The sequence below is a fragment of the Mus pahari genome, chromosome 5, assembly GCF_900095145.1.
Source record: "Mus pahari chromosome 5, PAHARI_EIJ_v1.1, whole genome shotgun sequence".
Classification (NCBI taxonomy): Eukaryota; Metazoa; Chordata; class Mammalia; order Rodentia; family Muridae; genus Mus; species Mus pahari.
In genome coordinates, this window is record NC_034594.1 from 51,159,780 (window position 1) to 51,187,723 (window position 27,944).

Here is a 27,944-nt window from a genome sequence, read left to right on the forward strand (position 1 = left end):
TCCTCCTCCTCCTCCCACCTTCCTCGTACTAGGAATCAAACCCAGGACCCTGCACATGCTAGGCAAACACTATTCACGCCCCTTTCCTAAAGCCATTGTGCTTGAGAAGCTGACTCTGGTGGGAGGTGAACCTGGGCTCCTCCCTCTAGTACAGTGCTTCTCAACCTCAGATGACCCCTGTGTGGTGGTCACTCAACCTCCAAAGGGGTCTTGACCCACAGGTTGAGAACCACTGCTCTAATGTGTCACAAAGGCAGCAGAGCCAGAAGCAGCCTGAGTATTCTCAAACTCAGACTCCTTTTATAAAGGAGGGAATGATGATGATGATGATGATGATGATGATGATGATGATGATGATAGTATTTATGAGCATGAGCTGAGGGGCAGGCCGTGTACTCAGTGTTTGCCACAGAGTATATCTTTCGGCACTTGTAACTACCCTGAAATAGCAAGACAACAACCATTGCAGAAGAGGCTCCTGTAACTCACTCGTCTCTGAGCATCATCCACTTCTAGGCACTGGTGTGTGTGTGTGTGTGTGTGTGTGTGTGTGTGCGTGTGTGTGTGTGTAAAACAAAGTTTCAAGATGCAGACAGTGAGTTGTAGATGAAATTTGGGTGTCCCTCTGAGCTGAAGCATGTGAGGCATTGAGTCCACCCAGCGTTTGTCCCTTTGTTTAGGGATTCCCAGACTTTCCCGGGGAAGTTCCTGATCTTACTGCAGTCAAATTCTCTCTGAACACAGCTGTCTTAGTTGCCACTTCCTTCCTGGGCACATGGTCCTGAGTCTTCCTAAATAGTCCCATTCTCCTGATACAGTGCCTGAAGCTCTAGCTCTCCCCTGTGCTAGTGGCTATGTTTCTTCCCCCTACATAGCTGTCTCCTGATGGGCAATATTCATAGAATCATCAGTCACTTTGGGATTGAAATAAAAAAACGAAGGAGAGAAACATCAAAAGCCCAAACCCTATGGTTTAGAATGTAGACTTTATGATATCATAAGCAGACCATGGCCTCAAGCTACATTGCACCGCCTTCCTGAGGTCTTTTAGAAGTTCATGAATATTTCAGAACCATTTTTAAAGTGTATGGTGGTTAATTGTCATGGTCAACTTGACTGGATTTAGAATCTCCTAAGAGACACATCTCTGGGTGTACCTATGAAGCTGTCTAGAGAGGTGCAACGGAGGAGAGACCCACTCTAAATGTGGGCATCACCAGGCTGTGAACAATGGATAAAGAGGGAAAGGGGAAAGCCAGCAGAACACAGGAACTCCACTCCTGCCTGCTCCCGATTCACACAGACGTGAGCAAGCTTAGCCAGCATCCCTTCCCCTTCGTGATGGGCTGCAGCCTCAAATTGTGAGCCCCAAATAAATCCTTCTTTTTTATTTAAGATTTGTTTATTTGTTTTTTTTTTTTAATGTGCATTGGTGTTTCACCTGTATGTGTGTCTGTGCAGCACAGGCACGCAGTGTTATGTGGAGGTCAGAAGAGGGCATCAGATTCATTAGAACTAAAGTTACAAATAGTTGTTAGCCACCATGTGGGTGCTGGGAATCGAACCTGGGTCCTCTGGAAGAACAAGTGCTCTTAACCCCTAAGTGGCCACTTCTGCCGCCAAATCCTTCTTTCTTAAGTAGCTTCTTGTCAGATGTTAATCACAGAAATGATAAAAGTCACTACTACAGGGTGTGAAGCCCAGGTGAGTGTTATTCGGACGTCAGCCATGGATATTTTCTGTGTACTCGACATACATTACTTTCTTCAAATTTGTCAGTTTTTTTTTTTTTTAATTATCTCACATCTTTATTTCAATCCATTTCCTCTAAATGGGACTTTCTGCTGCTAGTGCCATTTGCTACAAAACAAACAAACAAACAAACAAACAAAAGCTAAATTGTAAGACTTCAATTCAACAAAATATTACCCAGCACTAAGAAATGTTGTTCACACACACACACACCTAGAAGGACATGGAGGAAACATAAATACATAAATGTATATCACTAAGTGAAAATGCTGTCTGATACTCTCATGGTGGATACAAATCATTATACATGGGCAAGGCTGAGGGGAAGCCCTTGGAACAATTAAAGGGAGCACCAAATCCTACTGGACTCTGGGTAATGAGGTTAGCACTAGTTAATCAATTGTAGCGAGCGTACCTCTGGGTGGGAGATGGTGGTGGTGGGAAGTCTCTGAGCTTCCTGCTCTGTTTTACTGTTAACACAACATTGTGCTAATGAAAAAAAACATTCACAAGAATAGCCACAAATATAAACAAAGTAATCAAAAATTGTATTTAGATATTGGCGTCTATCCAAAGGCTCGGAGTCTCAGGCCTTCTCCTTTTGTTTACAAGGGAGATTAACAACTTTAGAAAAACGTTAGAGACAGAGTGTTACTGCAGTAAGGTTTCTGTCGTAGACACGATCCTAGGCGGGAGAGCAAACGGGAAAAGAACGGGTCTTCTCACGTGTGGGTCAGTGTTATTTAGACACATATCTAAATCCTCTCCCAGATATCCCAGAACCAGGGGTGGCTGGACTGCAAACGCCCTGCAGGTGTGAGTGAGCGCCCCCCCCCCCTTCTCTGCTTGCTACTCCGCACACTTAGACTCTTCCCAGCTTCTGGGGACAAAAAAAACCAAAACAATTTCTGCTAATCATAGAGCACTGATTGATAAAGATCAATCAAGGCTATGAATCCACGAGGAGTATCCAATCACGGGGGTGGTTAAGGATAATGCCATTAAAGAATTTCTGACCCAAGGGAGAGAACAGAGTTCAGCCGAGTCAGGTATCACAGTAATGGGAGCTGTTGAGCAGAGGCTCTGAGTCTAAACACATGCAACAACAATATTTAATGCTGGGGTCTCGCTGAGGTCCAAATATGTCCTTAAACATTTCATCTTCTAAGGGTTCCAGAGAAGGAAACTTGGAAGTCCCTGAGACATGCTGATGGAAAGGGAGCTATCTATGCCCTAACTCATGAAAAGCTGTCATGTGCTTAGATCTGTTGTGTGTCAGATCAACTTCTTACAAGTGTCCAACTCAGTATTGCATTCTTTCTTATGAACAATGGCTTCCAAGTCCAGGGATGTGAAATAAATAGTCTAAGATAATCAACCTGAGGAGGGTCCCAAGTGGGAATGAAATCACATCCTTCGACATGAAACACCTTGCTAACGTTCCTTGAGACATGGGCGGTAGTTGATACAAGGTAGTTATCCTGTTTAGGTGGGGGGTTTTTGTTTGTTTGTTTTTTAAGTGTGTTTTTGCTATCATTCTTCAAAAGAATAAGGAAAAGTGTGTTTCTGGCCCTGACATCTCAAGCCAAGAAAATGATTACCGTAGTTTCCAGAAAAACAATCATCAGTATTTGTCCTTTCGGTATCAGAAAATTAAATTGGTTGGGCTCTGAGGGGGTTATCCATAGACCTCATATTTGGAATTTTAATTTGCACACATATGAATGTACAAATATATACACACATGTACTTTTTATAGTGAATATACTAGGGACCACAGATAGCATAATTAACCTGGGATGAACATGTTCCAGGAAGGAGGAGAAAGGTTCGACAATTACTAAGCTTCTATTATGTGCAGAGTCACGTCTTAGCCATGACGGCAGCTACAAGAGGGCTCTGTAGATATTGATTCTCTTTCATCACATTCAAGTTAACCTTTCTATAAATGAGGAAAATAATTTGATCTGTCTTTCTCAGTAATTCTGTAGACAACTTGAAACTTCATAGACTAGTCCTAAGTATTTGTCCCATTGTGTAACCTAACCCAGTACTGCTAACTGTTTTTACTGTTTCGATTCATCCCAAACACCAAGTATGGAGTTTAGTTTCTGTTCTGGTTAGCTTCAACTGCCAGCTTCACACAGCCTAGAGTCAGAAATCTTTATGACATGGTAGCACACACTTTTAATCTCAGCACTTGGGAGGCTGATGCAAGTGTATCTTTGCGAGTTGAAGTCCAGCCTGGTCTAAACGGTAAGTTCTAGAACAGTCAGACTTTGCCTGAAATAAATAAACAAACAAATGAATGAATGAATAGAAAAACGAGAAATAGAAAAAGAGAAGAAAAGGAAAGGAAAAGGAATTCTCATGAAAGCAATCAGCTGAGTTTAAAATTAGTTACCCTTTTATGGGGCAAGGGGTAACTCCTTGGATCCTAAAGTTAGGCAGAGCCTATATGTTCTGATTCCCTACCTTTTTTCTCTGATGACCTCTACCTGTTACTCAAAATGTAAATTATACTTAGGCCCAGCAAGACAAATGCCATATGATCTGTCATATGTAGATGCTAGCTTTGAGATTTTAGATTTGCATGTTTAACTTGGAGTCTATAGAGGTCAGGAAGCTAAAGAGGGCTCTGAGTACGGAAGGGAAGAGGCTTTGAGTGATGCGGGCTAACAGTATACAGGTGATACCAACCTAGAGAAGGGAGGCTTGGGATTCAAGGTTTAAGGTGGAGTCGGGGCAGTGGGAGAAGAGAGAGGGGACAGTGGAGAGTTGGTTGACCTAATCTATGGATGTAAGAAAAATATTACAGAAACCCAGTCATTTATTAAGCTAATTAGTACAATGCAACTGGGCAATCACTGGAGAGCTGGGTCTGTAGTTAAGAACACGTACTGTTCTTGCAGAGGCCTCAGGCATCTGGGGCAGATGGACCACAGCCATCTGTAACTCCAGCTGCAGGGGGATCCAAAGCCTCTGGTGCACCTGCACTTATCTGTGCGCGCGCGCGCACACACACACACACACACACACACACACACACACACACACACGACTTCAACATAAAATGAGTCTTTAAAAGGTGGAACAACAACATGAACTAATCAGTACCCCCAGAGCTCGTGTCTCTAGCTGCATATATAGCAGAAGATGGCCTAGTCAGTCATCGTTGGGAAGAGCAACTTTGCAACTTTATATGCCCCATACAGGGGAATGCCAGGGCCAAGAAGTGGGAGTGAGTGGGCAGGGGAGCAGGGTATGGCGGGGAGGGTATAGGGGTCATTCGGGATAGCATTTGAAATGTAAATGAAGAAAATATCTAATAAAATAATTTTTAAAAGTTTTTATTAAAGTCAGGCATAGTGGCATGTCCCTTTAAATCTAACACTTGGGAGGCAGAGGCAAACAGATGTCTAGCCTGGTCCACATAGTGAGTTCCAGGACAGCCAAAGCTATATAGTGAGAACTTGTCTCTAACATATATATATATATTAGAGTTTGAACACAGATGTCCTGCATCTCCATGGGTTGACGCTGCTTTCCCCCAGAAGTCATGGGCTGTCAATGAAACTATCAGTTGCCAAGACTGGATATCTCCCTACAAGTTATCAGTCACGAAGACTCTACGTAAGAAACCCTCAAGCAACACAGGTTTCGCTGTTGTTGTTATCATGACTGAGGGTAAAACCCTTTTGTTAAAGATGCAACACACATGGATTGATTGTAGAACAGAGGAACCAAGCTGGATCTGACCAGAAAACTTCCTCCATTTTGGCTAACGTTGACAGTACCAAAAGAAGGTCACAGGAAGGGACAACCTCATCAGTGGTATTTCCCAGTACTGAACCATGAATGAATGCAACATTCTGACCTGCTAGGCGGGCTACGCCCACTAATGCAACAGTGGCATGAAGGTTAGAGGGGTAATCCAGTACTTTCTGATTGGATGTGAGCCTGTTCCTCATGAGGAAAGTCATACTTGATACTATAAATATGGTCAAAGACCCACAGCCTGGGAGCCCAAGGGACACAGTGAAAAACCTATTACTGTTGCTTTTCTGCATGGACTTACTGTCCAATTGCCATCTAAATATCTCTGTTTATACCATAGGCTAATGTTCTCATCTTGGTCAAAGAAGCATCTCTCTGCACCCATGTCTGCATCTCTGTGCAGTTAACGCAGAGACTTTTAACCGATCAACGTGCTGAGGATAGGTGACCATTGAGTATAATCTCTGCACGGGACATCTATATCAACCCTGCAACTCAAGACCCAGGGAACACTGCAGAAAAGGAGGAGGGGAGAATGCCAGAGATGGATGGATGATGGGAGCAGGGCTCTGAGAAGCTGTCTTCCGGGCATGGTATGGTCACTGCACTCATAATAAGCTCACTGCTGCTGTGGTTGCCCACACAAGATCAAGCCAACAGGATCAGTCAAGCATTCAAACAGGCAACAGTAATGGGACTCAGTGGGTTATAGAAGGGAGAAAAAAAGGAGAAGATATGAAGTTGAGGATATTCAGGAGGATATTGGGGGGGAGTGGGAAGGGGAGTTAGGGGTAAACAGGAATGATACATACTCATATGTATGTATGAAATTGTTAAAGAACAAATAAAAATATCCTGAAAATGTAATTTACTCAATTTTGTCCCAAGGCTGTGTACTCCCACTTTTGCTTTTCACATCCAAACAAGGAGGTGTCAAATATGCACTGTATGCAATGTACATATGCAAATCCTGGCTTGCACTCAATACATCTTAGGGTGGGGGGTGCTATCTATGCAGCTTGGGTACACAATATTCACCTGGCAGCTCCTTTACATCCTCAGGCTCACCCTCATCTCGGCTTTCTCCCCAGCAACCAAGAAGTACTCGCTTGTTTCCACAGTCCTGTTAGCATGTCCCCTTCCTTCAGCCTCCCTCCCTCCCCTAAACTCAAAAGACAGAGCTGGGCTTCTCCAACACTCATGTTCTCATCATTTCCCCATGTTTGTCTTCTCTCGGGCTCTCATGGAGTCCATATTTCACAACTTCCTGCCTTCCCAGCTATATTAAGTAACTCCCTATATGAATGGCTGAGCTTGAAGCCACACCCAATAAATCCCCCAATCCTCCCCAAACTGAAGTAGATCGGCAAGTGCAAGATTACTCTAGTGAAAGCATCAGGTGGAGAGTAGTTCTCAACCTGTGGGTCGTGACCCCTTTGGGGGTTGAATGATCCTTTCACATGGGATTGCATATCAGATATCCTGCATATCTGCATATCCTGAATATCTGATATTTATGTTACAGTTATTAAGTAGCAATAAGAATAATTTTATGGTTGGGAGGTCACCACAACATGAAGAACTGTATTAAAAGATCTCAGTATTAGGAAGGTTGAGAACTGCTGATGTAGAGGGTCAACAGACAATTGATTTTTTAGAACTGTACTATACAGCTGTGAAGACAACAGTATCGTCCCCAAACCATCCCTGGTTCTCTATCTCTCTGTCTCTGTCTCTCTCGGTGTGTGTGTGTGTGTGTGTGTGTGTGTGTGTGTGTGTGTGTGTGTGTGTAGGAGAGACAGAAATACAGAGAAAGCAACGCATCCTGGTACTTTCACAAGCATGGTATATGCATGTCAATGATACACAAAAATGCAAACTATCCAGGCACTGTGAGATTTGAACATCCTTATACTGTCACCCAACATACAAGGAGAGCATTAGTAAGGGTCTAGGATAATGAAAGGGTCCTTGGAACTTCCGGTTTAAGCAGGACTGTTAGAAACTGAATTAGAAACTTGGAATGGAGGTAGAAACTAAAAGGCAGCAATGAAAAATCTGAAGGTGGTGGCCATCTTTACTGGATGGATCACTATTCTTCAGTCCAGTCGTATCCTGCTGATCAGCCATGAAGGGCTTGCTCCCCTACCCTGGTGTGTGTGTGGCCAAAAGTCACAATTGCACCACTCAGATTACTGTCAACAATTTAGAGTTCCTATAAACACATGACAGAATCCACTCATTTGTTAAGGACACATTAGAATACTATGTATGCTCTGCATACTAGGACAAGGTGTCCTGTTGTGAGAGAAGCTTTGCAGAAGGACAGGGTGCCATTTCTTTCTGCTTAGATTTTAAGAGACCCCTGTGGACTCTCCCAACAAGGTCATTTGTGAATTGAAACCTTCAAACCAAGAAGGGATCTAGACCCAGTCATCTATATTCTTCCCCTCTAAGGCAGCCTATACCATTTTGCCTAACTTAGATAGAATGAACTTTATAGTATCAAAACCCAAGTTGACTTCTGTGGAAATCCCTCACTGGCCAAGGCACTGGATTTGTGGCCCTTCTTTCAGACAACATGCTGTCAACATTGGATGGCAGTGATTTTGGTTTGGTTTGGTTTGGTTTTTTGGTTTTGGTTTTTTTTTCCTCCTAAACATTCTTTTTTTTTTTTTTTTTACTTCAATTACCCTGACTGTGGATACATCCACTTGAGCAAGCATTTCATCAGCTAATTTAGAATGTGAAGCATGTGTCAGGTACTGGGCTGAGATCTGATGATCTATCTGGTGAAGAAAAAGCACCCACGGGTTGCTTCCTTCCAGGATCTTAGAGTCCTTTCATGACACTTCCCTTAGACCTGGGCAAGTGTCCCTGGCTTTAGGAGGTTAGTAGCTGTCACCTCTACAAGCATACCAGTCCACAGAGGAGTCTGCAAGGTCAAGGAACCCTGTGCCTCTCCTGAAATGTGCCCCGATTACCGGGGAACCTGGAGTTCCTGCCCAGATATACAAGAGCCTGCTCCCAGGACCTGAAGAATTTTCTTCTTCATGTCTATGAACTTCCCTCCTAGGCTAGAGGACTAAGGGAAGAGGCCACTTCTCAGGAATGGTATGGGCAGCCCTTAGACAAGAGAATCAGAGCAGTCTGAGGCTATCTCCATTGGCTAATGCATAATTCAGCCAAATCTAAAAGTCGTAAATTCAAATTCATTGTCCTGGTTGCTCTGAAGGCACAGTAGTCAGGTTGAGAAGGTAGAATGGTTGTATTTAACAGTTTGTTAGCTGGATTTATTACCTGTAAATATTTTAGCCTACAGTATGTGAGCTTCTACTCTCATCTTTGCCTAAGATCTGTAAGTTTCAGGTGTGGGTTTATTCATTGAGGAGACAGTAATGTAATAAACACACAAGGAAATACACACCAAAACTGCCATTCCTAGAAGAATAAATGCACTGTCTGGTCCTAAACCGCTCTTCTCCATCTCCACCTTTGAGTTCTCAGTGCATTTGGTGGTTCCCTTTTCCCTTGTAAAACCTTTATTCTATGGTCCAATAACCCACTACACTGGCTAAAACCTTCCGCATTTTTCTTGCTCCCTGTGAACAGAGCTTTCTGGAAGCTAGCCCCAAAGAATAATGAAAGGCACCCAAGTCTGTTAAATTCCCCAAAACCTGTTTCCTGCTTTTCCTTAGATCCAAAATATGCAGCCCCTGCCTACCCTGCTCTGGGCTGCACCCTTGGCCATTAGCCCTGTGGACCTCCAGGCATCCCACAGTTTCCTGTAGAGCAGGTGGCTTCACTCTTTGAGAAGGCACACTTTCTCTCATCTCTTCTGCTGCTGCCTCTCACGCCTCAACCTTTCAGCCGGAATCTGTTTCTTCTCCCCTGGTCTTCAGCAGCAACAGAGAAGCCTTCCTGACTAATTGGGGGAAAAAGTAACAAATCACTGCGAACCCTGCATTCCTGTCTTTCTGAATAGGTATCCACCCCACTGGCTGTTTGGAAACCTGCCTCTTTCTTGTTCGGATAATAAAGACATTCACTCAGGTTCATCATCTTTGTGTTCTTGATCTCTGTCAGACCCTGTGATGTCTGGGTTAGGCTGTGACATCCTAGAGGACTGGGCCACATCTAATGTGGGTCTCTTAGCCACTGTTCAGCAGAGCAGCAGGTTTAAGTTGGCTCTTAATAAAGACTTTGGTGCTTGAAGCGGAGGGACAGCACTCTGTGCCTAGAGGGTAACACGTGCAAGAGAAGCCATCCATGAAAGTCCCCAGCCCTCTGCCAGCCTGTGAGCTGGGGCACAGATTAACAAAGCAAGGGAGCACTGTCATGCACTTGAGAGATAATAAAGAGTAACAGAACACGGCCACAGCTATTCTTGTAGTATCCGACTTGGTGTTCAGAGTCACCCTACAAAGTGGGGGGGTTTTACAAATCTGAGGAAACACACCATTCGGCCATGTAACTAGTTCGTCACTCCAATTAGGGCCATCTGGCTTCAGGCAACCATGGTGCCGTATTCTTCCGGGGGGGGGGGTTAGATGGCATTAGCCGCAAGTAGAGAGTGGAAGGCTGTAGAGAGACCCCTACCATATTCCCTCAGGGGTCTTGGAACATGGTCTTTTTTGGAACAAATGACCGAGAGGAGAACAAAATGGCTACTCAGGAACTTTCCAGCATGGTGCCAACAGGTCCTCGAGGCATTGGTTCACACCTTATCCTTCCTTCACCCAGATCTCCCCCACTGTTCCTCGAATATTCTGTCTGCTCACATTTGAGTTTGAGGATCTGTTGTTTCAATGGAATGGTTTTTTTCCCTCAAATCTGTGCCCTGCCAGGTCCTCCTCATCACTTAGATGACAGCTTGGACGGAGCACTCTTAGGAAGGCTCGCCCTGTTGGTCCCTTGGAGTATGGAGAGACGATTCTCATCCCTTCCTTGCCCTTCATGCTTAACTCATCTTCCTGGTTTTTCCTGTTTCCCTTGTTTTCACTGTGCGTCTGCATCTGAAATCACCTTGTCTGTCTGCTAGGTCGTCTGCCCATGGCTGTGTCCCCACCGGAAGGCCAGCTTCAACACAGCAGAGCTCTCCTTCACTCTGTTCCCTCACAGATGCCCTGACCTGCGGCTTTGCGGCCATGTGCATGACACGAGCGAGCGAATGGATGATGCAAAGTCCTCTGGAAACCTGCAGGTGTGAATTTAGCAACCCTCCAGTAACCCCTCACCGCAATCCTGTAAGCATTGCGAGAAGAGACCAAATCTTTATTTTTGTCAATCTTTTGGATCCTAGAGTAGAGGCAAACGAGAGCGTGGTGTGTGGGAGGGGAAGTTTTTAGTTCCTTTGTTCGAACATGGAAAAGACCAAGACATTCAGCTGTTTGGGTGGCAGATCACTCCTCTCTTAGACCAGGTAGAGACAACTGCTTCACAGCGCTCTCTCTCTCTCTCTCTCTCTCTCTCTCTCTCTCTCTCTCTCTCTCTCTTTCTCCCCTCCCCCCTCCACCTGATCACTTACTTCTCCATCTCCCTCTCTTTCTTTCTCTACGCCCACCTTTCATTTTTCATCTTTCTCTAGAGGACCCCAGCCTCTCTCTCTTTTGTCTTCCTTCCTCAATGAAATTCTGTGAAGAAAAGTGAGAAGAAGGTGGGAAACCATATTCTCCAATCTAACATGACACATTTCTCTAGTTGCCAGTGTAACGCAGTCCCACTAAAACAACTTGGCTCTGACAATGAATAAAGCCTCCCAAACAAGATAATCATCTTTAAGAAGTGGCTTGATTTGGTCTGGTCTCAATGCAGACAGAGCCCCTCCCATCCTCCCGAATAATAAGAGAACCCATTCCTCTAGTGATGTTAGCTTTTTTTTTTTTATTCCAAGTTCCGTTTATGGCACATAGTAAAGATGATAAACAATGACAAAAGTCCCCAACCATTAATCAGACCTTGTATCACAAGAGGGCATTTCAGAGTCTTGCTAATGATTTTTTTTTCTTTTTCCAATAAAATACAGCTTTTCCATGATCAAAACAAATGTTAATCATATGTTAATCTCTTACAAGGTATTTTCACACTTCTGAGCTCTCCTACCAAGGAAAGATGTGGGAAGCAAGTGGTATCTCGTGGAAGTTGGAAAAGAGGCCTAGAGGCATAGAATTATTTGAAGACTACTTCACAGCAGGTGAAATATTATCTCAGCACATGTTCCAAGACTTGCTGTTTTCTAGAGACAAGCGAGCTCTTGCCAGAAGGCGCGTTTCCAACAGCCCCCCATGAAACGCACACATGCGCCAGCCCATATGGGAGAGGGAAGAAATAGTTCAGGAAGTTAATAAGCAAAATCACTCTATGCTATGGAAAAGCTGAGCCCCCCCCCCCCCGAATGAGACAAATCCTGAATCCAAAGTGAGGCTCATCTTTGCCATTCACCACAGACCCACACACCTACAGAAGCTTGGCATGAGCGGTGGAGCACTGTGCTGGAAGAAAGGCACTGAACAGGCAATGCGGACCTCCTTGTCCACCGGCATTGCCTCTGCTGCTTCAGGTTATCATAGTCGTAAGGAGGAGGAGCCCAATCCCTGAGATACCTACTCCCTACTTCCTTTCATAGTGCCCAGGCTGCCGTCCCAGGCATCACCAGTCTCTAAGTGCTCTGCCCATTCAGAAACATGGGAAGAAAAATGAATGAAATTGTCAGCTAAGCCTGCAGCTCACACTGTAAGCAAGAACAGGGTTTATCAGGAACAGCCGTGTAGCATCCTGCTGCACTGAAACCTATGCGTGAAGACCCAAACTGCTGAAGAGGTCTCTGAGGTGAACACAGAGCCCTGCCCACATCCCAGTCAGGTGTTCCCTCGGCTGCATCACCAGCCAGACCTGATTTACAGGTGAGCCTTTTCTACCTGGGACTCTTTGTTATGTGTTCTCACAAGTCAGGACTGATATCAATTAGCACATTTGTCCAGTGGACACCAGACAGTCAGTGGACTGACAGGAGTGCTGTCTGCGGAGATCTGAATAGACAAGGAAGGGAGAATTTGCCTGACTCTAAAAAAAAGAAAAAAAAAATCTCTGTTCCATGCCATGGATGGTGAAAGTTTAAGGGAAGGGGAAAAGATCTAGCAAGATTCTTTCACTTAAACTCACTCTGACTTAGAGTATTTGCTTCCAATAAGGAAAATTCATGATCACCAAGAAGTGTCTTGGAATACTGAGGTAGTAGTCTCAAAGAAAAAAAAACAAAACAAAAACCAAACAGGATTTTTGCACTTCAATCTGTGAGATTAGGAAGCAAGAGCAAGATCTTGTCACAGCTTCAAGAAAGGAAGAAATCTGAATGTAGAGCTGAATATGGGCTTGGGATGGGGTGTGTGATCTTACTAGCAAGAAACCAGCTAAAAGTGGTTCTTAGCAACAAGCTTGAAGGGCCCTCTGAGGCTCCCATTTCATTGCTTCTGGGGCTTCTGTTCTGAGATGCTGGTGGAAGTTTAGGGGTGAAATTGAAAAGACTTACTTTGGGAGAAGATACAAAACCAAAGGGCAACTGAGTTTGTTACCAAACAGACTTCCTTAGGCACCTATTGGTCAGCTTCTCTACAAGAAACATTGAGAAACTTGAAACACTACAGCCCTTGACACTAGACATAGCACAATAGTTCCCTGGGGCAAATAATGAAATGGCAATCTACCTGGCCATGCGATACCACACACCAAAGCAGGAGAAGCAGGGAGAGGACTCACCTGTTCTGGTCCCTGGAAACAGATGCGGCAGAGGGGAGTTCTCATACCACTGTCCAAGCTACTTCCCAGAGAGTAGCAGTCCTCAGTTTTCTCCTTACAGAATTCATCCGAGGAAGCACTGCTGAGCAGAGAGGCAGGTGGCCCCGTGGCTGGGCCATCCCAGTCATCATCCCCAGAAGGAGGCAAAGGTGGTGGAGGTGGCAGAGGAGGGGTCTCCCTGCCCACCGCTTCTCGGGGGCCCCTCCAGCCTGCCCACCCCCCGGCACCCAGAGCCGGAAGGGTGTTGTTGTTGGCCGCCACACCAGGGAGCTGAGGGTCGCCGTGCATGGGCAGGGGCGCTGGAGGGGGGCGCCTCAGTAGGAAAACCTTCAGGTCATTGAAGAGCATTCGACAGCGGCACTTGAGGAGACCCTGGTGGCGCAACATCTGGGGAGCTGGGGTGCACAGTCCACAGCTGTACCAGCCGCAGCAGCAGCACCACCACCACAGCAGCCCACCCAGGGGCATGAGCATGTGATAGGGAAGCAGGGGACTGGAGAGGGTCAGCTGGAGTCTTTGAAGAGGTGGGTAGGGTGGGGCTTGGGGTCCACAGTGTTCCTGTGTTCTGGAGGAACCTCCTTTCTTATTGGCTCTTCTTATAACCCCTCCAAGCAGCAAATAAATTACCCTCTTGGACTGACAACTGTGAGTCAATGATTCCGAACTCTACTAAGGAAATGCAAAGTAAAAAAAAGTTTTTCTTGCTCTAGCAGCCCCGCCCCAACCTCAGACTTAGTTCTGGCTGCTGTCTCCTTTGTATCTTTGACCCCAGAACACTGCTGGGAGCAGGGCAACAGAAGAAGCATCGAGGCTGGGATGCATGACCAATGTCTAATAGTTAAAAGTTCCCAAAGAAAAGGTTGCTAGGTTCTTCTCAAATCTCTAGGCTGTGGTAAATCTCTTTTATTTAAAAAAGGGTGGATATAAATCAAATTTGGAGCAGCTTAGGGAACTCAGCTCAGTAAAGAAGTGAAAATTGCACATGAGAGAAAAAGACAGCCTGCCTCAGGTAGTAAGAAGTGGTTGGGGGAAGGCAAGATTGGGTGGGGGTAGAAGACGTTCTAATTCTCTTGGGCAGAAAACCGGGGCATTTAACCTCCAGCAGCACCAGAGTTGCTTTTAAGAGAGGAATTAGGGGGGCTGGTTGTGGGTGAAATTGGGCAAAGAGCTTCGCCTTGTGCTTCGCCTATGCAGTCAAAAGGCTACACAGCAGAGGTGGGATATAGGGCGGTGGACCAGGAAAGGATGGAGGAAAAAGAGATCCTTAACCCTCGGAGGGCTGCTGCCTTCCAGAGCCTAAGGTCCTGACTAGAGGAAGGGTGTGTGTTTGGGGTTGAGAAGGTGACAGAAGGATCAGAGAAAGGAGGTAGCGAAGAGGGGCATGTGGGAAGGGAGAGTAAAGGGGAATAGTTACATGATCTCAGCCCCCAGCCCACTCCAGCTGCAGTCTGTAAGTCGGAGGCCCCTCCCCTTGGTTCCATCAAAGGTCCCTTCGGGCGAGGTTCGAGAGCTGGAAAATGGGCAGGTCCGGGCTGGAGAGTGGCTTCGCTTTCTCCTCGTCGTCCTCTTCTGGGTCGCTGTCGCCCTCCTCCTCCTGCTCTGGGTCTGCACGCGCCCGGCGCTGCTGCTGTGGCGGCAGAAGCGACTGCTGGTCGGCGTCCTGGTGTCTCCCAGGCGGGGGTTGCTCCAGCTGGTCCTCTGGCTGCTGCCCGCGGTCCAGCGCGGTCGCGACTCCAGGCTTCATGATCCTCCTCCTCTTCCTTCCCGAGGGGCTGGCCCTGAGCCCCCGCACCCGGGCAGTGCTGCCATGCAACCAGAGACAAGGCAGGCGTGGGGGTAGGGGCGGTGGGGAAGTGATGGGGAGAATAAAAAATAAAATACTAATGGAACAATTCAGTTCTCGGATAATCAGGAAAGAGTGCTTCTGGTGGGTGGGGGTGGAGGAGGGCGGCTGCCAGGTCCTGTCGACAGCTCTGCCCCCGCTCCCCCCACCTTGGGCGGCCTCGGCCCGCTCTTTGCTCCCACCCCCACGCCGCCCCTCCTTCCTCCCGGCTGCCTCTGGCTGGCTAGACTCTCTTGCTGTTGCTACCTCTCCCAGATGCACCGAGGTAAGGCTTGTTTGCGGTGTAAGCTGAAGGTGGGGAGGAGGAATAGAGACGGTGTGGTCGAGATGGTCAGACAGACGGCACTTGGCTCCAGCTTGGTCCTGGAGACTCCCCAGAACCGTATATAAATATATCTCTTAGAAAAGCCGAAAAGGAAGCAAATCAGATTCCAGCCTGCTGCCAGGTGTTGTCTTCCGCCGTTGCTCAGCACCCGCCGCCGCGACTGCTGCCCCCCTGGCTCAGTTCCCAAAGGGGTGGTGCTGGAAGGGAGGTGCCCGGCGGTAGGCTGGCGGTCCGGGGACTGGAAACAACCTTCTTAGAGCGGAGAAGGCACCCAGCTACTCCCACCCGAGCGGCCGTGAAGCCGCTGCTGCGTTCAGCACCTGGGTGAGTGGACAGCTCCCACCCAGACCGCGCGCGTCACGCCAGTGGGGGCCTGACGCAGACGCCGCTGAGGGATGGAGGAGGGAAAGAGCGAGAGACTCGGAGAGAGGGAGCCACAGGAGGAGAGAGAACTGTTTGAAGGAAGAGGAAGAAGATAGGGAGGAACCAGGGGAAAGGGAGGTAGGAAGAGAAGGAGGGATTTAGGAGAGGAGGGAGGAGGCAGTGAAGAGTAAAGGAGGCAGAATGGGAACTTGGGTGGTGGAGTGATGCGTGTATTCACTCCAACGTCTTTTCCCAGACAGAAAGAATCCAGGTGGACAGCACCACTCATAAGCTCCCTGCCCACCCTTCATCCCTCTCAAGGCTTCCCTCAGCACGTATACACCCAGTACAGTTCCCTTTTAACCAAACTCTATGATGCTCTTCTTTACACGCACTTAAAGTGGATGTCACTTGGTAGCTTTGGAAAAGATAAAGTTTTGTGACTCATATTGAAGCTGACCCCTGATGGAGATTAAATCTCTCATGACTTAAGAACTCATGAGAAAATTGCTTTTTACACCTTGAAGCATTTTTGCCTTCTAGAATTTAAACTGCAACGGGAAAGGAAGTGTCCTCTTTCGTCTTCTCTCTTTCCTCCTCCTCCTCCTCCTCCTCCTCCTCCTCTTCATTCTCCTCCTTCTCCTCTTCCTCCTCCTCTTCCTCCTCTTCCTCCCTCTCCTCTCTCCCTGACCCTGCATTATGTGTTGGATTCATTTTTATTCTCATATGCCTAAGCCAACCTAATATTCCTAGGCTTGAGGTAAGATACATATTTGTTATATAGCCACCATTACCAGCGTCATCTTTACTTCAAGCTGTAACGTTCTTTCGGCTGTGACTCATAAGAATCCAGGGCAATAATATACCCTCATGCTAACTAAAATCCCTAGCCCTCCTCCATCTGAATCCTCCACAGAACCACCAGCGAGGAGAGATTGGAAGTTGACTTTAATTTCCTCTGCCCTTTCTTCTTATTTGTACCACTCTACCCATCCTTGTCAAGGCATTTCCAGTGAACGGAAGAGTATTCTTAAATGCAAAGAGACCCAGAGAGAAGGGAGCCCAAAACAAGCTGTATCAGTACTCGTTGTTTACAACTGTAGACTTGGGCCATTCGTAATTTAGAATCCCACTCTGCCCCACCCCTGCCACTCCTGTAGGGTCACAGACTTAGGAAACACACTGCAGTGAATCATCTACACAGCTGGGCTCATTATGCTAATGCACTTAGAAATTCTGATGCTGTAGACAGAGTAGAATGTAAAATCACCACACCAAAATATCGCTGGCACGAAAGCTCGCTCAGTGAGTCATAAGGAAGCTGCCCTTTTGTCGGTGTCTCCATGGATATTCATCGCCCTGAGCCCGAGGGAGCGGACGTCGATCTCTAGGTCTTGGTCAACCAAGCATGGCTGCTTGGCTGAATCATGTCCCAGCACCTGACATGGAGGCTGAGATCCTGCTCAAAGTCAGTATTTAAAAATTATGCCAGAAAAGAAAGGAAGAAAGAAAGAAAGAAAGAAAGAAAGAAAGAAAGAAAGAAAGAAAAGAAAAAGAAAGAAAAGAAAAATGACTCCAGAAAAAATGATAAAAGAAAAAGAAAGAAAAAGAAAACAGTGCTTGCTAGGCCACCAAGATGGCTCAGAGGTAAAAGTGCTCACCCCCACACCTGGCCTGAGCTTGACCCTAGGGATTCCTGGTGGATGGAGAGAGCTGCCTCCTGCAACTTTTTCTCTGACTTCCATGTGTGTATCATGACACACAATGCTCCCCCACATACACACGTATAATAAATAAATATGATAAAAAAACAATGCCAATGTTTTAATAACGATAAAGCAATGCTTATATTATTGATACTTGCGTGAACACTGCTGCAGAATGAACTTTATCTGAAAGCACCTGTGTTCTACACTACCCTGCATCTGCCTCTGGCGATGTGCACATCACTCTCTATAAAGTTGACCTCATCACATGCTTGACTCTCTCCGTATAACTCAGACCTCCTTGCCTGGACCAGTACTTGTGTTTTCAGCAGCAGCATACGATGCAGCACCCAAAGACCAGCAGCTGATCACGGAAAAGACCTAATGGATCAATGGCCTTTTTCCAAGGAAACTGCATATTTCTCCCCTTCAATGTAAACATGACTGAGTACCTGTCGAATCTAAATTTGAGTTTTAAGGTTTTATAACTATGAAATACTAATTTCCGCTGTGTTGTGTGGTGAACTGGAACAGAAAATAGAAAGGCCACATCTGGAGTCTGCATTCAGAACTGAAGAGATGGGTGATGGCCAAAATAAGACTGTCTTGTCCCATCCTGCTGGTGCAAGTGAAAGATTTCTGTAACTAGAAAGCTACTAATAATGGGAGAACAATTGGATTGTCTATAGAAAGACAGAATTTTGTGGATTCTGTTTAGAATGTAATACGAATCCTGCAGAACATCTCACTGAATTAGGCTCCCACTATGTTAGTGTTGAATCATGAGCCTCAAGAGGAAAAACAACCATAAAGAAAATGTTAAATCAATGGGTCTCCATTTAAACACTCAGAAAACATTTACTGAACACCAATCATAGGTAAGGAATGGTGTTGGGAGATACGAGAACACACAAATGAACTGGTTAGCGCTGAATCCTCGAGAGTCTCATGTCAGAAACACAGGGATAATGATAATGTGAGGCACACAATAAGTGCTATCAAAGTATAAAAAGTTGTAGGAGTGTTCAGAATAGGGAGGTAATGCCTACAGTTCCACAGCAGTTAGGAGAGGTGGGAAGAGGTGGGGGGAGTTAGGAATCAGTGCCAGAGTTCTGGGAAAGCCTTTTTCAAGAGATGACATTCAAGCTGAGTTAAAAGACATAGAATTCAGAAGAAGGAAGCCATTCTTGGCCTCGGGAACACAGACTACATCAGCCCTTCCATTCGGTTAGGGTGGCTAGATGGTGCTTAGAGGCAAGTAACTAAAGTAAAGGCAGGAGGGTGGGTGGAGCCAGTGTCTAGAAGGTTCTAAATGCCTTCTGTGAGATTTATTCATTGACCAGTACTTGTTTTAATGGCTTTAAAGATTTGGAACTGAAGGTGAAGGGCGAAAATAAACTTTATCCCTGAGCAGGTTAATTAACTGGATGGGATTTCATTGCTAACAGGTAGGAAGCAATCAATATTTTTCATTTCACGCCAGAAAGTTCTCAGCTCCTTTAATAGATTTATTCTCTTAAACGAGGTTGTTTTCAGATATATTTCATTACATACAAAGATGCTGGGGTCATCTGAATTTCAAGAAGAGTGAAGGAATGAGAGATTGAAAGAATAGGTTTAGGAAGAAATATTAGGACACTTAGACATACAGCCTGACTCATTCTAGAGGCTGTTGTACTTAATTCTCCAAACAGGGAAGCTTTAAGGGACTCCAAGCCAGCTGCTATTGCTGCTATCTGCCTAGACAGAGTGTGCCAAAGACAGAGGAGGCTTTACAGGAATTAGAGAGCTCCGAGCTCGAGACCACACAGCCAAGTGCTATACATAATTCATCTGTCTTCTAATCTTTCCTATAATTTGCTTTCTCAAATTTTGCAGTATCTCCATTGGCCATCTTCAAATGCATGGACCCCGAAGAAATAACTGCAGAATTTCTATTAATATGCAAATTATTAGTATCTATTCTATACTGAACCAGACACCCTCTTCATAGGTACTTAAATTACTCATTTAAAAACAGGAACTCTTGGGCCCAGGATAATGGCATCGTAGGTACAGTGTGTAGTTCATAAGCTTGACAATCTGAGTTGAACCCCTGGGGCCCATGTCAATGTGGAAAGAGAAAACCACCTCCACAAAGTCATCTTCTGGTATGCGTGCATGTGCTGGGTCACATATGTACCAACACGTTACTCATGCACACAGAAGGAAAGGAGGAAGAAGAAATTAAGAAACTCTCTGGGCTGGAGGGAAGGACCCGTGGTTTAAAGCATTTTGCTCCTGCAGAGGACCTGGCCTCAGTTTCCTGCACTCACATGGCGACTTACAACTATCGATAGCTCCAGTGCCAAGGGACTCAGCGCCTTCTTCTGACCTCCACAGGCACCGTGCATGCACATGAAGTGTACACATAAAACATGTAGCACAACACTCGTACCTATAAAATAAATAAATCTAAAAAAAAAAAAAAGAAGAAGGAAAAACAGACAAATTCTTACTGAGTGTGGTGGCATACATTTGTGCCATACATACCCAGGAAGCTGAGGCAGAATTGTTAGTTCAAGGCCATCCAGGGCTACACAGTACAATTCTGTCAGGAAAAAAGGAGGAAGTAAAGAAAGAAGGAAGCAGGAAGAAAGGGGAGAGATGGAAGGGGGTACTTCCAAATTAGTAAAAACAAATTTCTTGGGGATCATCCTAGGGACAGATATTTTGACGAGTGTTCTACCAAAGCTATTTTTTTTTTAATGGAAGGATTTCACTATAGCCCAGGCTGAACTTAAACCCCTTATTGTAAGCTGACCTGCCTCAACTCTTTATCTTCCTGCCTCAGCTTTCTAAGTCTTAGGATTACAGATTTGAACCAATATACCTGACTTGAGTTTTTCCCTTACTCTTATTATTTCTTAAATAATATACTTCATTTTCAAATTCTGACTTGAAGAAAGCAGCCTATGCTCATGGGTTGGTGAGCGTCGGTGGTGAAATTCTACAAGGAGCCATACTGAACCTGGAGTCTAGCAATATAATTTAGATTCTAGTTAAATTTCCAGGAGCCATGTGGAATCTTTACTTGGTTATATTTGTCTGTTTTACTATATTGTATGTCAAGAGATAGTTCAGAATTCAAGCAGACTTATGGTAGGAAATGATCCTCATCTCCTAAGATTCATTGCCTTGTGTGTGGATGGACCTGGTGACTGGCTTTTATTAAACAGTTTTTACTACAGGTAAAAGGGAAGGATTATCACTTCTGAGATCAGAGCACACAGACTGATTTCAGGAAGCAGGAGTTGATGCAGAGGCCATGGAGGGATGTTACTTACTGGCTTGCTTCCCTTGGCTTGCTCAGCACTCTCTCTCTCTCTCTCTCTCTCTCTCTCTCTCTCTCTCTCTCTCTCTCTCTAAGATTTATTTTATTTATATGAGTACATTGTAGTTGTCTTCAGACTCACCAGAAGAGGGCGTCAGATTCCATTCCAGATGGTTGTGAGCCACCATGTGGTTGCTGGGAATTGAACTCAGGACCTCTGGAAGAACAGTCAGTGCTCTTAACCACTGAGCCGTCTCTCCAGCCTCAGACTGACTTTCTAGTGTTACAGTTACTCTGTCTTATCTCACTTCGTGCAACTCAGCTGTTGCTTGTGAGCTATGGCAGGGCCTTACAGTAAGAAACAGAAAACACCTTCTAGCCAACAACCGGTGAATAGCCAAGCTGACCACGGACTGAATCCTGCCAGCCACCCTGTAAGTGAACTTGGAAATGTACCATTTCCCTGCTGAGCTTTGATATGATGTCAGAATCGGCCCGCATCTTTACAAACATTCATGAAGAGCCTGGGTCAAAGGAGCCATCTGAGCTAAGCCTTCCTAAATTGTAGAAACCTTTAGACAAACTGTCAGTGCTCACCTCTGACACATGCAGAGCGCTCTCTCTCTCTCTCTCTCTCTCTCTCTCTCTCTCTCTCTCTCTCTCTCTCTCTCTCTCTCCATTTTTGAACAGTTATCAGCCTGAGCATCTTGGAAGAAGAGAGAATGCTGAGGAGAAGCTCCCATTGACTCTGACGATAGAGAACAAGTCCCAGATGGCTAAGAGCACATGAGTAGAGGACAACAGTGCTGTTTTCTCCATGTCCCCTTTTGGACTTTACATTTCAAGGGCAGAGTTTGCGGTTCTTATTTTTTTGATGCTATGTGCATAAGTCAGTGGCGGTGCATAGTAGGTCCTCAATAACATTTATTTAATGGTTTGTGCTCTTCGTCACCACACTCATCCTCACTGTAAGCATAGTTCTCTTTTGCACAGGCATCATGAGAATCCCCAGCTACACTGAGGCCTCATCTCAACCAATATTCTTTTTTTTAACCTTTTTTTTTAAACCTTTTTTTAAAAACTAGGATATTTTCTTTATTTATCAACCAATATTCTTAACCTCCTCCTTGTTCAGGTTTTGCCGCCAAGCCACTGACAAGGACTAATTTGAAATGGAATTTAGTTTCTGGTCCTCTTCCTGTGCTTCATTCATTTCATCCTATCCCATCTTTCTCAATGAATTTCCAGTGAACAGAAAAGTGTCCCTAAATGAGAGTAAACTATCGAGTTTGGGAATAATTTATTATGTAACAAGCGATAACGTACAGATAAAGACATTTGGTATCAGTGGACATGCCCAGGTTTTATACCTTGACCTTGGATGATGCTCAGACAGGTGGTCTGTCTCTAAGCTTTCCAAACCCTGACTCTCAGCAGCAAGCACAGAGCCAAGCTCTCACCTTCTAGCTCTCAGCCTCCGTGATGAGAGCTAGCTCGTCTCCTGTGTGACTGACTTCACATTATCTCCAGACACAAGTACAAAGTAATTTTCAAATCATTATCAGCAAGAAGCAACGTAGTGAAATAAAAAAAAAGGTGTTCAATAGAGATTTGCTTGTTTACAAGAGGAAGTATACACTATTCCCAGGGACAGCAATATAATAGAGAGGAAGACATCTATGACCTCATATAGTTTGTTTATAGCTTAGTGGGGAAAAGAGACAAGTGAGCAAAATGAGTGGAATAAGCTAATTTCCTCGAGTAGTGAGTGCTATGAAGAACATAAACAGAGACATGCGATAGGGAATGACTCAGTGGTGTGTGACTCAGTGGTATGTGTGTTGATGGGGGAAAATCAAAACCATCCCTGAGTGTAAATGCAAGTATGGATGAGAAACCAGTAAAGAGAATCTGAAGCAGAGAGCAGGCAGCAAGCAAAGACAGCCATGGCGGCACATCAGAGCAATAGAAAGTTGGCTGGTTGGAGGCCAGGTGATTTGGGAGGGATAAAGGATGAATTGCAAGCACAGTGCAAGAACCCTACGTAAAGTCATTTGGTAATGGGGAGTGAGTTTAATTCCATAGGAGCACGGAAGCCATCGAGGATTTAAAGCGGTAGATGGTGAGAGGATGTAGCTCAGGTGGTAGCCATCTAAGAGATCACTGGGGTTTGCTGACCAAGCTATGAGCTAGAAGCGGAGAGAATGGAAACTCTGGACGCTATGTATCCGAATGACCCTCCCTAGAGATTGGCTAAAACAGGGCTTCCATTTCTCAATCTGCAAAATAGTTATTTGGGAACAGAAAAGAAATGTGACCCTTTCTGGCTTCACCATTCCACGGTCCTTGTGTGGACTTGCATCTGAGCCAAATTCTTCCCTGTGAATGGAAAATAAGTCTCCAGTTTCTGACTCACCACATGGCATGGTCACCTGATAACCAGCTGAGCATTGTTCTTACCTTCCTCTCTAAGGCTCCTCCCCGCTGCCTGGAGCCACCCAGATGGCCACTTCTCCTTGCTCTCTTCACAGCTTCGAACTGTCTTTTGGGGTTTCTAGTTTGGTGATGGTTCTGGGGAGATGACACTGGCCAACCTGCTTCATCATGAATGGTTTCAGCCCTTCTGAGCTCCTTCTGGGAAGGCAAATGGTATCATGAAATATTCAGTGAGCCTTCAGTGGACATGCCAAAAGGAACCTGCTTCCCAACCGTACTGAGGGAATGGCCGCCTGCTCAGTCAGGCTGGTAGGAGAAAGTTAGCTGGTGTTCCCCAAGGCTCTTTTTATGACTTGTCCACTCCACACTTTGTCTCAGAACACAGGGAACTTTTGTTCCACACGGGGAAGAGCAGACCATAGCCTACTAGCATCCTATAAACTTGTTTGAGTCACATGGGATTACAGGTGTCTGAGAGGTACATATACTTTAGTATTCATAGCCTTCAATCAGAATATATAATCTGATTTTTACATCAGGTCTCCCAGCTCACAGGTGAACAGTGATACACACCCACACGCTTTAAACTTTAGCCATGTACATATAACCCATTTTAACGGAGGGACCACTTAATGTAGTGTTGCTTTAAAAAGAGCTTTTTAAAAGGGCTATCCAATGTGCACATGTAGATCGATAGCCAGACAGATAGAAGTATTGATTTTTTTTTTTAAAGATACAGAACAATAATAAAACCTTGAATTTATATACCCTCTACTCTTGGGGGAACTCACAATGTATGTCTCTTTTCCCTATGTAGAAAGCACCAACCTGTGCAAGAGATTGGAAATAACAACAAAAACTCTAATAGTGGCCTATCACATGCTAATTTAGGCACGTGACATATTTTGATCATCTAACTTTACAAACCATCTAAGGTCATGAAGACTTGGGTTCTGTCAGTTTTTAGCAAGAGTTTATGTTACACCAGTGCATACTGTGTGACTATGATCTAAATTACATTGCTTAAAGGGTTTTTTAATTGTAGCAGTAACTGTGTATTTGGCATTTTACCTGTTCAGATTAGCTCATTATTGAAATCAGAAGCTATTACATGGATATTGGTTAGAAATCCATTAAGTTATCCACTTAAGATTCATGTACTGCATATCAGTAAATACCTCAAAGTAACAAAGTTGCTGTTCAAATCCAGTATTTAGTCTTATAAACAAGTCCAGAATTGTAGCGTAAACCTAGCATGTGAGACCGGTCTCAGAACTCTGTTGGTTCAAGTGAAGGGGGATGTTGAGCCTTGACTTTGGTAACTGTGAATTTTGTCATTTTAGTCACTTTATTTAATGTCTGTCTGTTGTTTCCTCATTTGCAAACAAAATGAGCCAACCCCACAGAGCTTGATAAAGATTAAATGAGAAAATGAATGCAGAGCCTTTGCATGGTGTCTGGCACATGACACTCACTAACAGCCAGCTTTTCCCATTATGGCTACAGCTACCCTGACCCCTGGCACTGACACAGCCGGAGACCACTCGATGCTCAGCATCATTTATGGGTCACAACTTCTGTTCCCCAGAAATCAGCAAAAGCAAAAATGATCACAGGTAATCAGGGCCCTAACTAATGATCTGTAATGTCCTAACTTGGCCAACTTCATCCTCAACATCTAGACCATAAATTTTAGTCTTTCAACTCCTCAGCAAGGCATTGTGTCTTCAAATTTTCTCAGCAAACAGCATAGCCTCGTTTCATTGCCGCCCGCCTCATCTGAGTCGCCATGTCACCACCACGCCTCTCCTTCTGCATTGTAGAGAAGCTATTTCCTAGCCTTTTAGAAATCATCTCATGTCACATAACCTATTATACTTATGTACATTTAAAAAGTTGCCTAGCCAATATTCTTCTCCGGTAGACTCCCATGGGGTATGTGGGTGAGTAAGAAGTATATGTGCATGTGTGCATGTGCATGTCTGCATGTGTGGGTGTATGTCTGCATGTGTGGGTGTGTGGTGCGTGCGCGTGCACGTGTGTGTGTGTGTGTGTGTGTGTGTGTGTGTGCGTGCATGTACAAGGCATGCTCAGGCATGATCTTGGCCTCTCAGAGTCTACTTTTTCTATGAAGAAAATGAGACTATTCATCCCTATGATAGAGGTTGTAGGAGAACAGAAACAAGGACACACATGCCACATACCTACTTTGCACAATGCATAAAGAAAAGCACGGGCTGGTGCTAAATGCGGAGTCTGCAGTAGACTCCTTTCTTAGAAAGTTCGTGGTCCTCCTGATCAGGAAAATTCCATATTAGTTAAAATTTAAAAACAAAACAAAACAAAACAAAACAAAACAAAAAAACCATGTCTCCTCGAAAATGAACTTCTCTGCCTTTTCATTAAGGTTCGGTTCTAACTGAGGCTGGCTAGGTTTGTGGAATTTTCATATTTGTGAAATTCAGGAACATTGCCTCTTCCAGACAGGCATAATGACTGTAATAAGCAGGGAAGCCTCTGTACTAATAAACAAGAAACTATGGCTAGCAATAAATGCATAAGCATGCTAACTTGCAACTCCTCTCATAGCCTCTCCCAGAGTATGGACCCACATATGCCTGCATAAAACTATGGGTGGGGTCAGGCATTCTGATCTAATTAATAGATACGTGCATATGTCTATAATGGGACCATCTTCATCATTGGGTCTTTGTCTTTAAAATTGAGAGTATCATCTTTTTCACTTCAGAAAATTAAATCACTCCAGCTTCTCTTGTCTTCTACGTAATCTGTTTAAACTTGGGTTTCATAGTAATAGTGTGTGACTACTATACAAAATGCCTTGAGATCATATGAACACAGACCTCAGTATGTAGGTTGTTTCCAAACTTAGTTACTAGGATTTGGTTTGTCCATCCTTGGGATATGACAGTAGTGATAGAGGACTGAAGGAATAAGGCAGCTAGTGTTAACAAATAGCCTTAAGCCAACAAGCTGTCCTTGCTGAGCTAGAAAGGAGGGAAGCCACACAGGGAGACAATGACCCAAATGGAGCTCTGTCCTGTTTTCAGGAGGACTGGTGCTTACCTTCCATAACAGAAGCCAGTCCCACTCCCACTTCCCTGGAGAAGGTCGCAAAACTATTTTCAGCGAATAGTGGCCACAGTTAATTCCCTGGCCAAGATCAAAAATCCTTGAGGTCCTGTCTATAAATATTTTTCTAAAGATTACTTTATAAATTTTTCTTATTTTTTATTCTGCTTATGTTTTTATTTTAGCAACAATAGGCATGATTGCTTAGTGACCCTTTCTTAACTCCTTTCTCCATGTAATAATGGCTCTCATGAATACCCCTTCCTTTTCTACCCTCCTCTCAAAGTTATAACTTCCAAGAAGTTTCTTTGATGAAGAAACAAGGAAAGTAATCAGTCCAGTGGCTAAAGGCACAGGCTCAGGATTCAGAAAGACTTGATTGTTATCTTGGTCACTGTTTTAGTTGGGATAAGTCATGTTTTGCTGTAGCAACAAATAGCACTACATTTCTCACCTTTAAGAAAAGATTTATTTGGGCTGGGCGTGGTGGCGCACGCCTTTAATCCCAGCACTCGGGAGGCAGAGGCAGGCAGATTTCTGAGTTCGAGGCCAGTCTGGTCTACAAAGTGAGTTCCAGGACAGCCAGGGCTACACAGAGAAACCCTGTCTCGAAAAAACAAAAAAGAAAAAAAGAAAAAAAAAGATTTATTTATGTATTTTGTGTATATGAGTACACTGATGCTGTCTTCAGACACACACTAGAAAAGGGCATTGTATCCCATGACAGATGGTTGTGAGCCACCGTGTGGTTGCTGGGATTTGAACTCAGGATCTCTGGAAGAACATCCAGTGCTCTTGACCTCTGAGCTATCTCTCCAGTCCCCATTTTTCACTTTTTAATCACAATAAAATTCACTTGGTTTTACATAACATCAGTGAAAGTTCAAGCAGCTATAAGGATGAAGCCCTCATGTAGTGGCTCAGCAATCCAACGTGCTCTTAATCCATGGCACCTCCATGTAACACGTATTACCATTAGTATGCACAAGGATCAAGAACTAAACATCGTATGCCAGTTTTTAAATGTGTCATCCTAGAATTACCTTAACTGTTGAAAGTCATAATATGTTGACCAAACCAGTCACAAGATACTAATTTCATGGAAAATGTAATGAGAACTAAGAACGTTGGTGGCCACTGTTTGTAAATGCCATGATTACAAGCTTTTTGATCTTGGGCAAACTGTTTAGTTCCTGTCTATATGCATCAGTAGCATCTCCACAATAGTTGAAATGAAATAAGACCGAGTACCTCGAGTGCTTGGGGTGGTAACTTGCACTCCGCAAGCGCAAAAGAAGAGGTAAATGCCGCTATCAAATACAGAATGATTGACACACTTTTTGCTTGCTTAGAAGATAAGAAGAAGCCAGGCAGTGGTGGTGCATGCCTTTAATCCCAGCACTTGGGAGGCAGAGGCAGGGGGATTTCTGCATGCAAGGCCAGCCTGGTCTACAGAGAGAGTTCCAGGACAGCCAGGGCTACACAGAGAAACCCAATCTCAAAAAAGAACAAGGAGGAGGAGAAGGAGGAGGAGGAGGAGGA

The 27,944-nt window shown here is 44.8% G+C and overlaps 2 protein-coding genes across 2 annotated transcripts in view; one reads left to right on the forward strand and one right to left on the reverse strand.

Annotated features, from left to right (window-relative positions):
- The window catches only part of March4 (membrane associated ring-CH-type finger 4), a 109,817-nt gene extending 95,833 nt beyond the window's left edge, over positions 1 to 13,984 (reverse strand). The window contains exon 1 of the mRNA XM_021198775.2: positions 13,285 to 13,984. Within this exon, the coding sequence (XP_021054434.1) occupies positions 13,285 to 13,797 (513 nt within the window). The 5' untranslated portion in view covers positions 13,798 to 13,984. The remainder of the gene's footprint in view (positions 1 to 13,284) is intronic.
- A 1,396-nt stretch (positions 13,985 to 15,380) lies between these two features.
- Positions 15,381 to 27,944, forward strand: part of Smarcal1 (SWI/SNF related, matrix associated, actin dependent regulator of chromatin, subfamily a like 1) — a 91,488-nt gene continuing 78,924 nt past the window's right edge. Inside the window, exon 1 of the mRNA XM_029538671.1 lies at positions 15,381 to 15,431. The gene's annotated coding sequence lies outside the window, so the exon portion shown is untranslated. The remainder of the gene's footprint in view (positions 15,432 to 27,944) is intronic.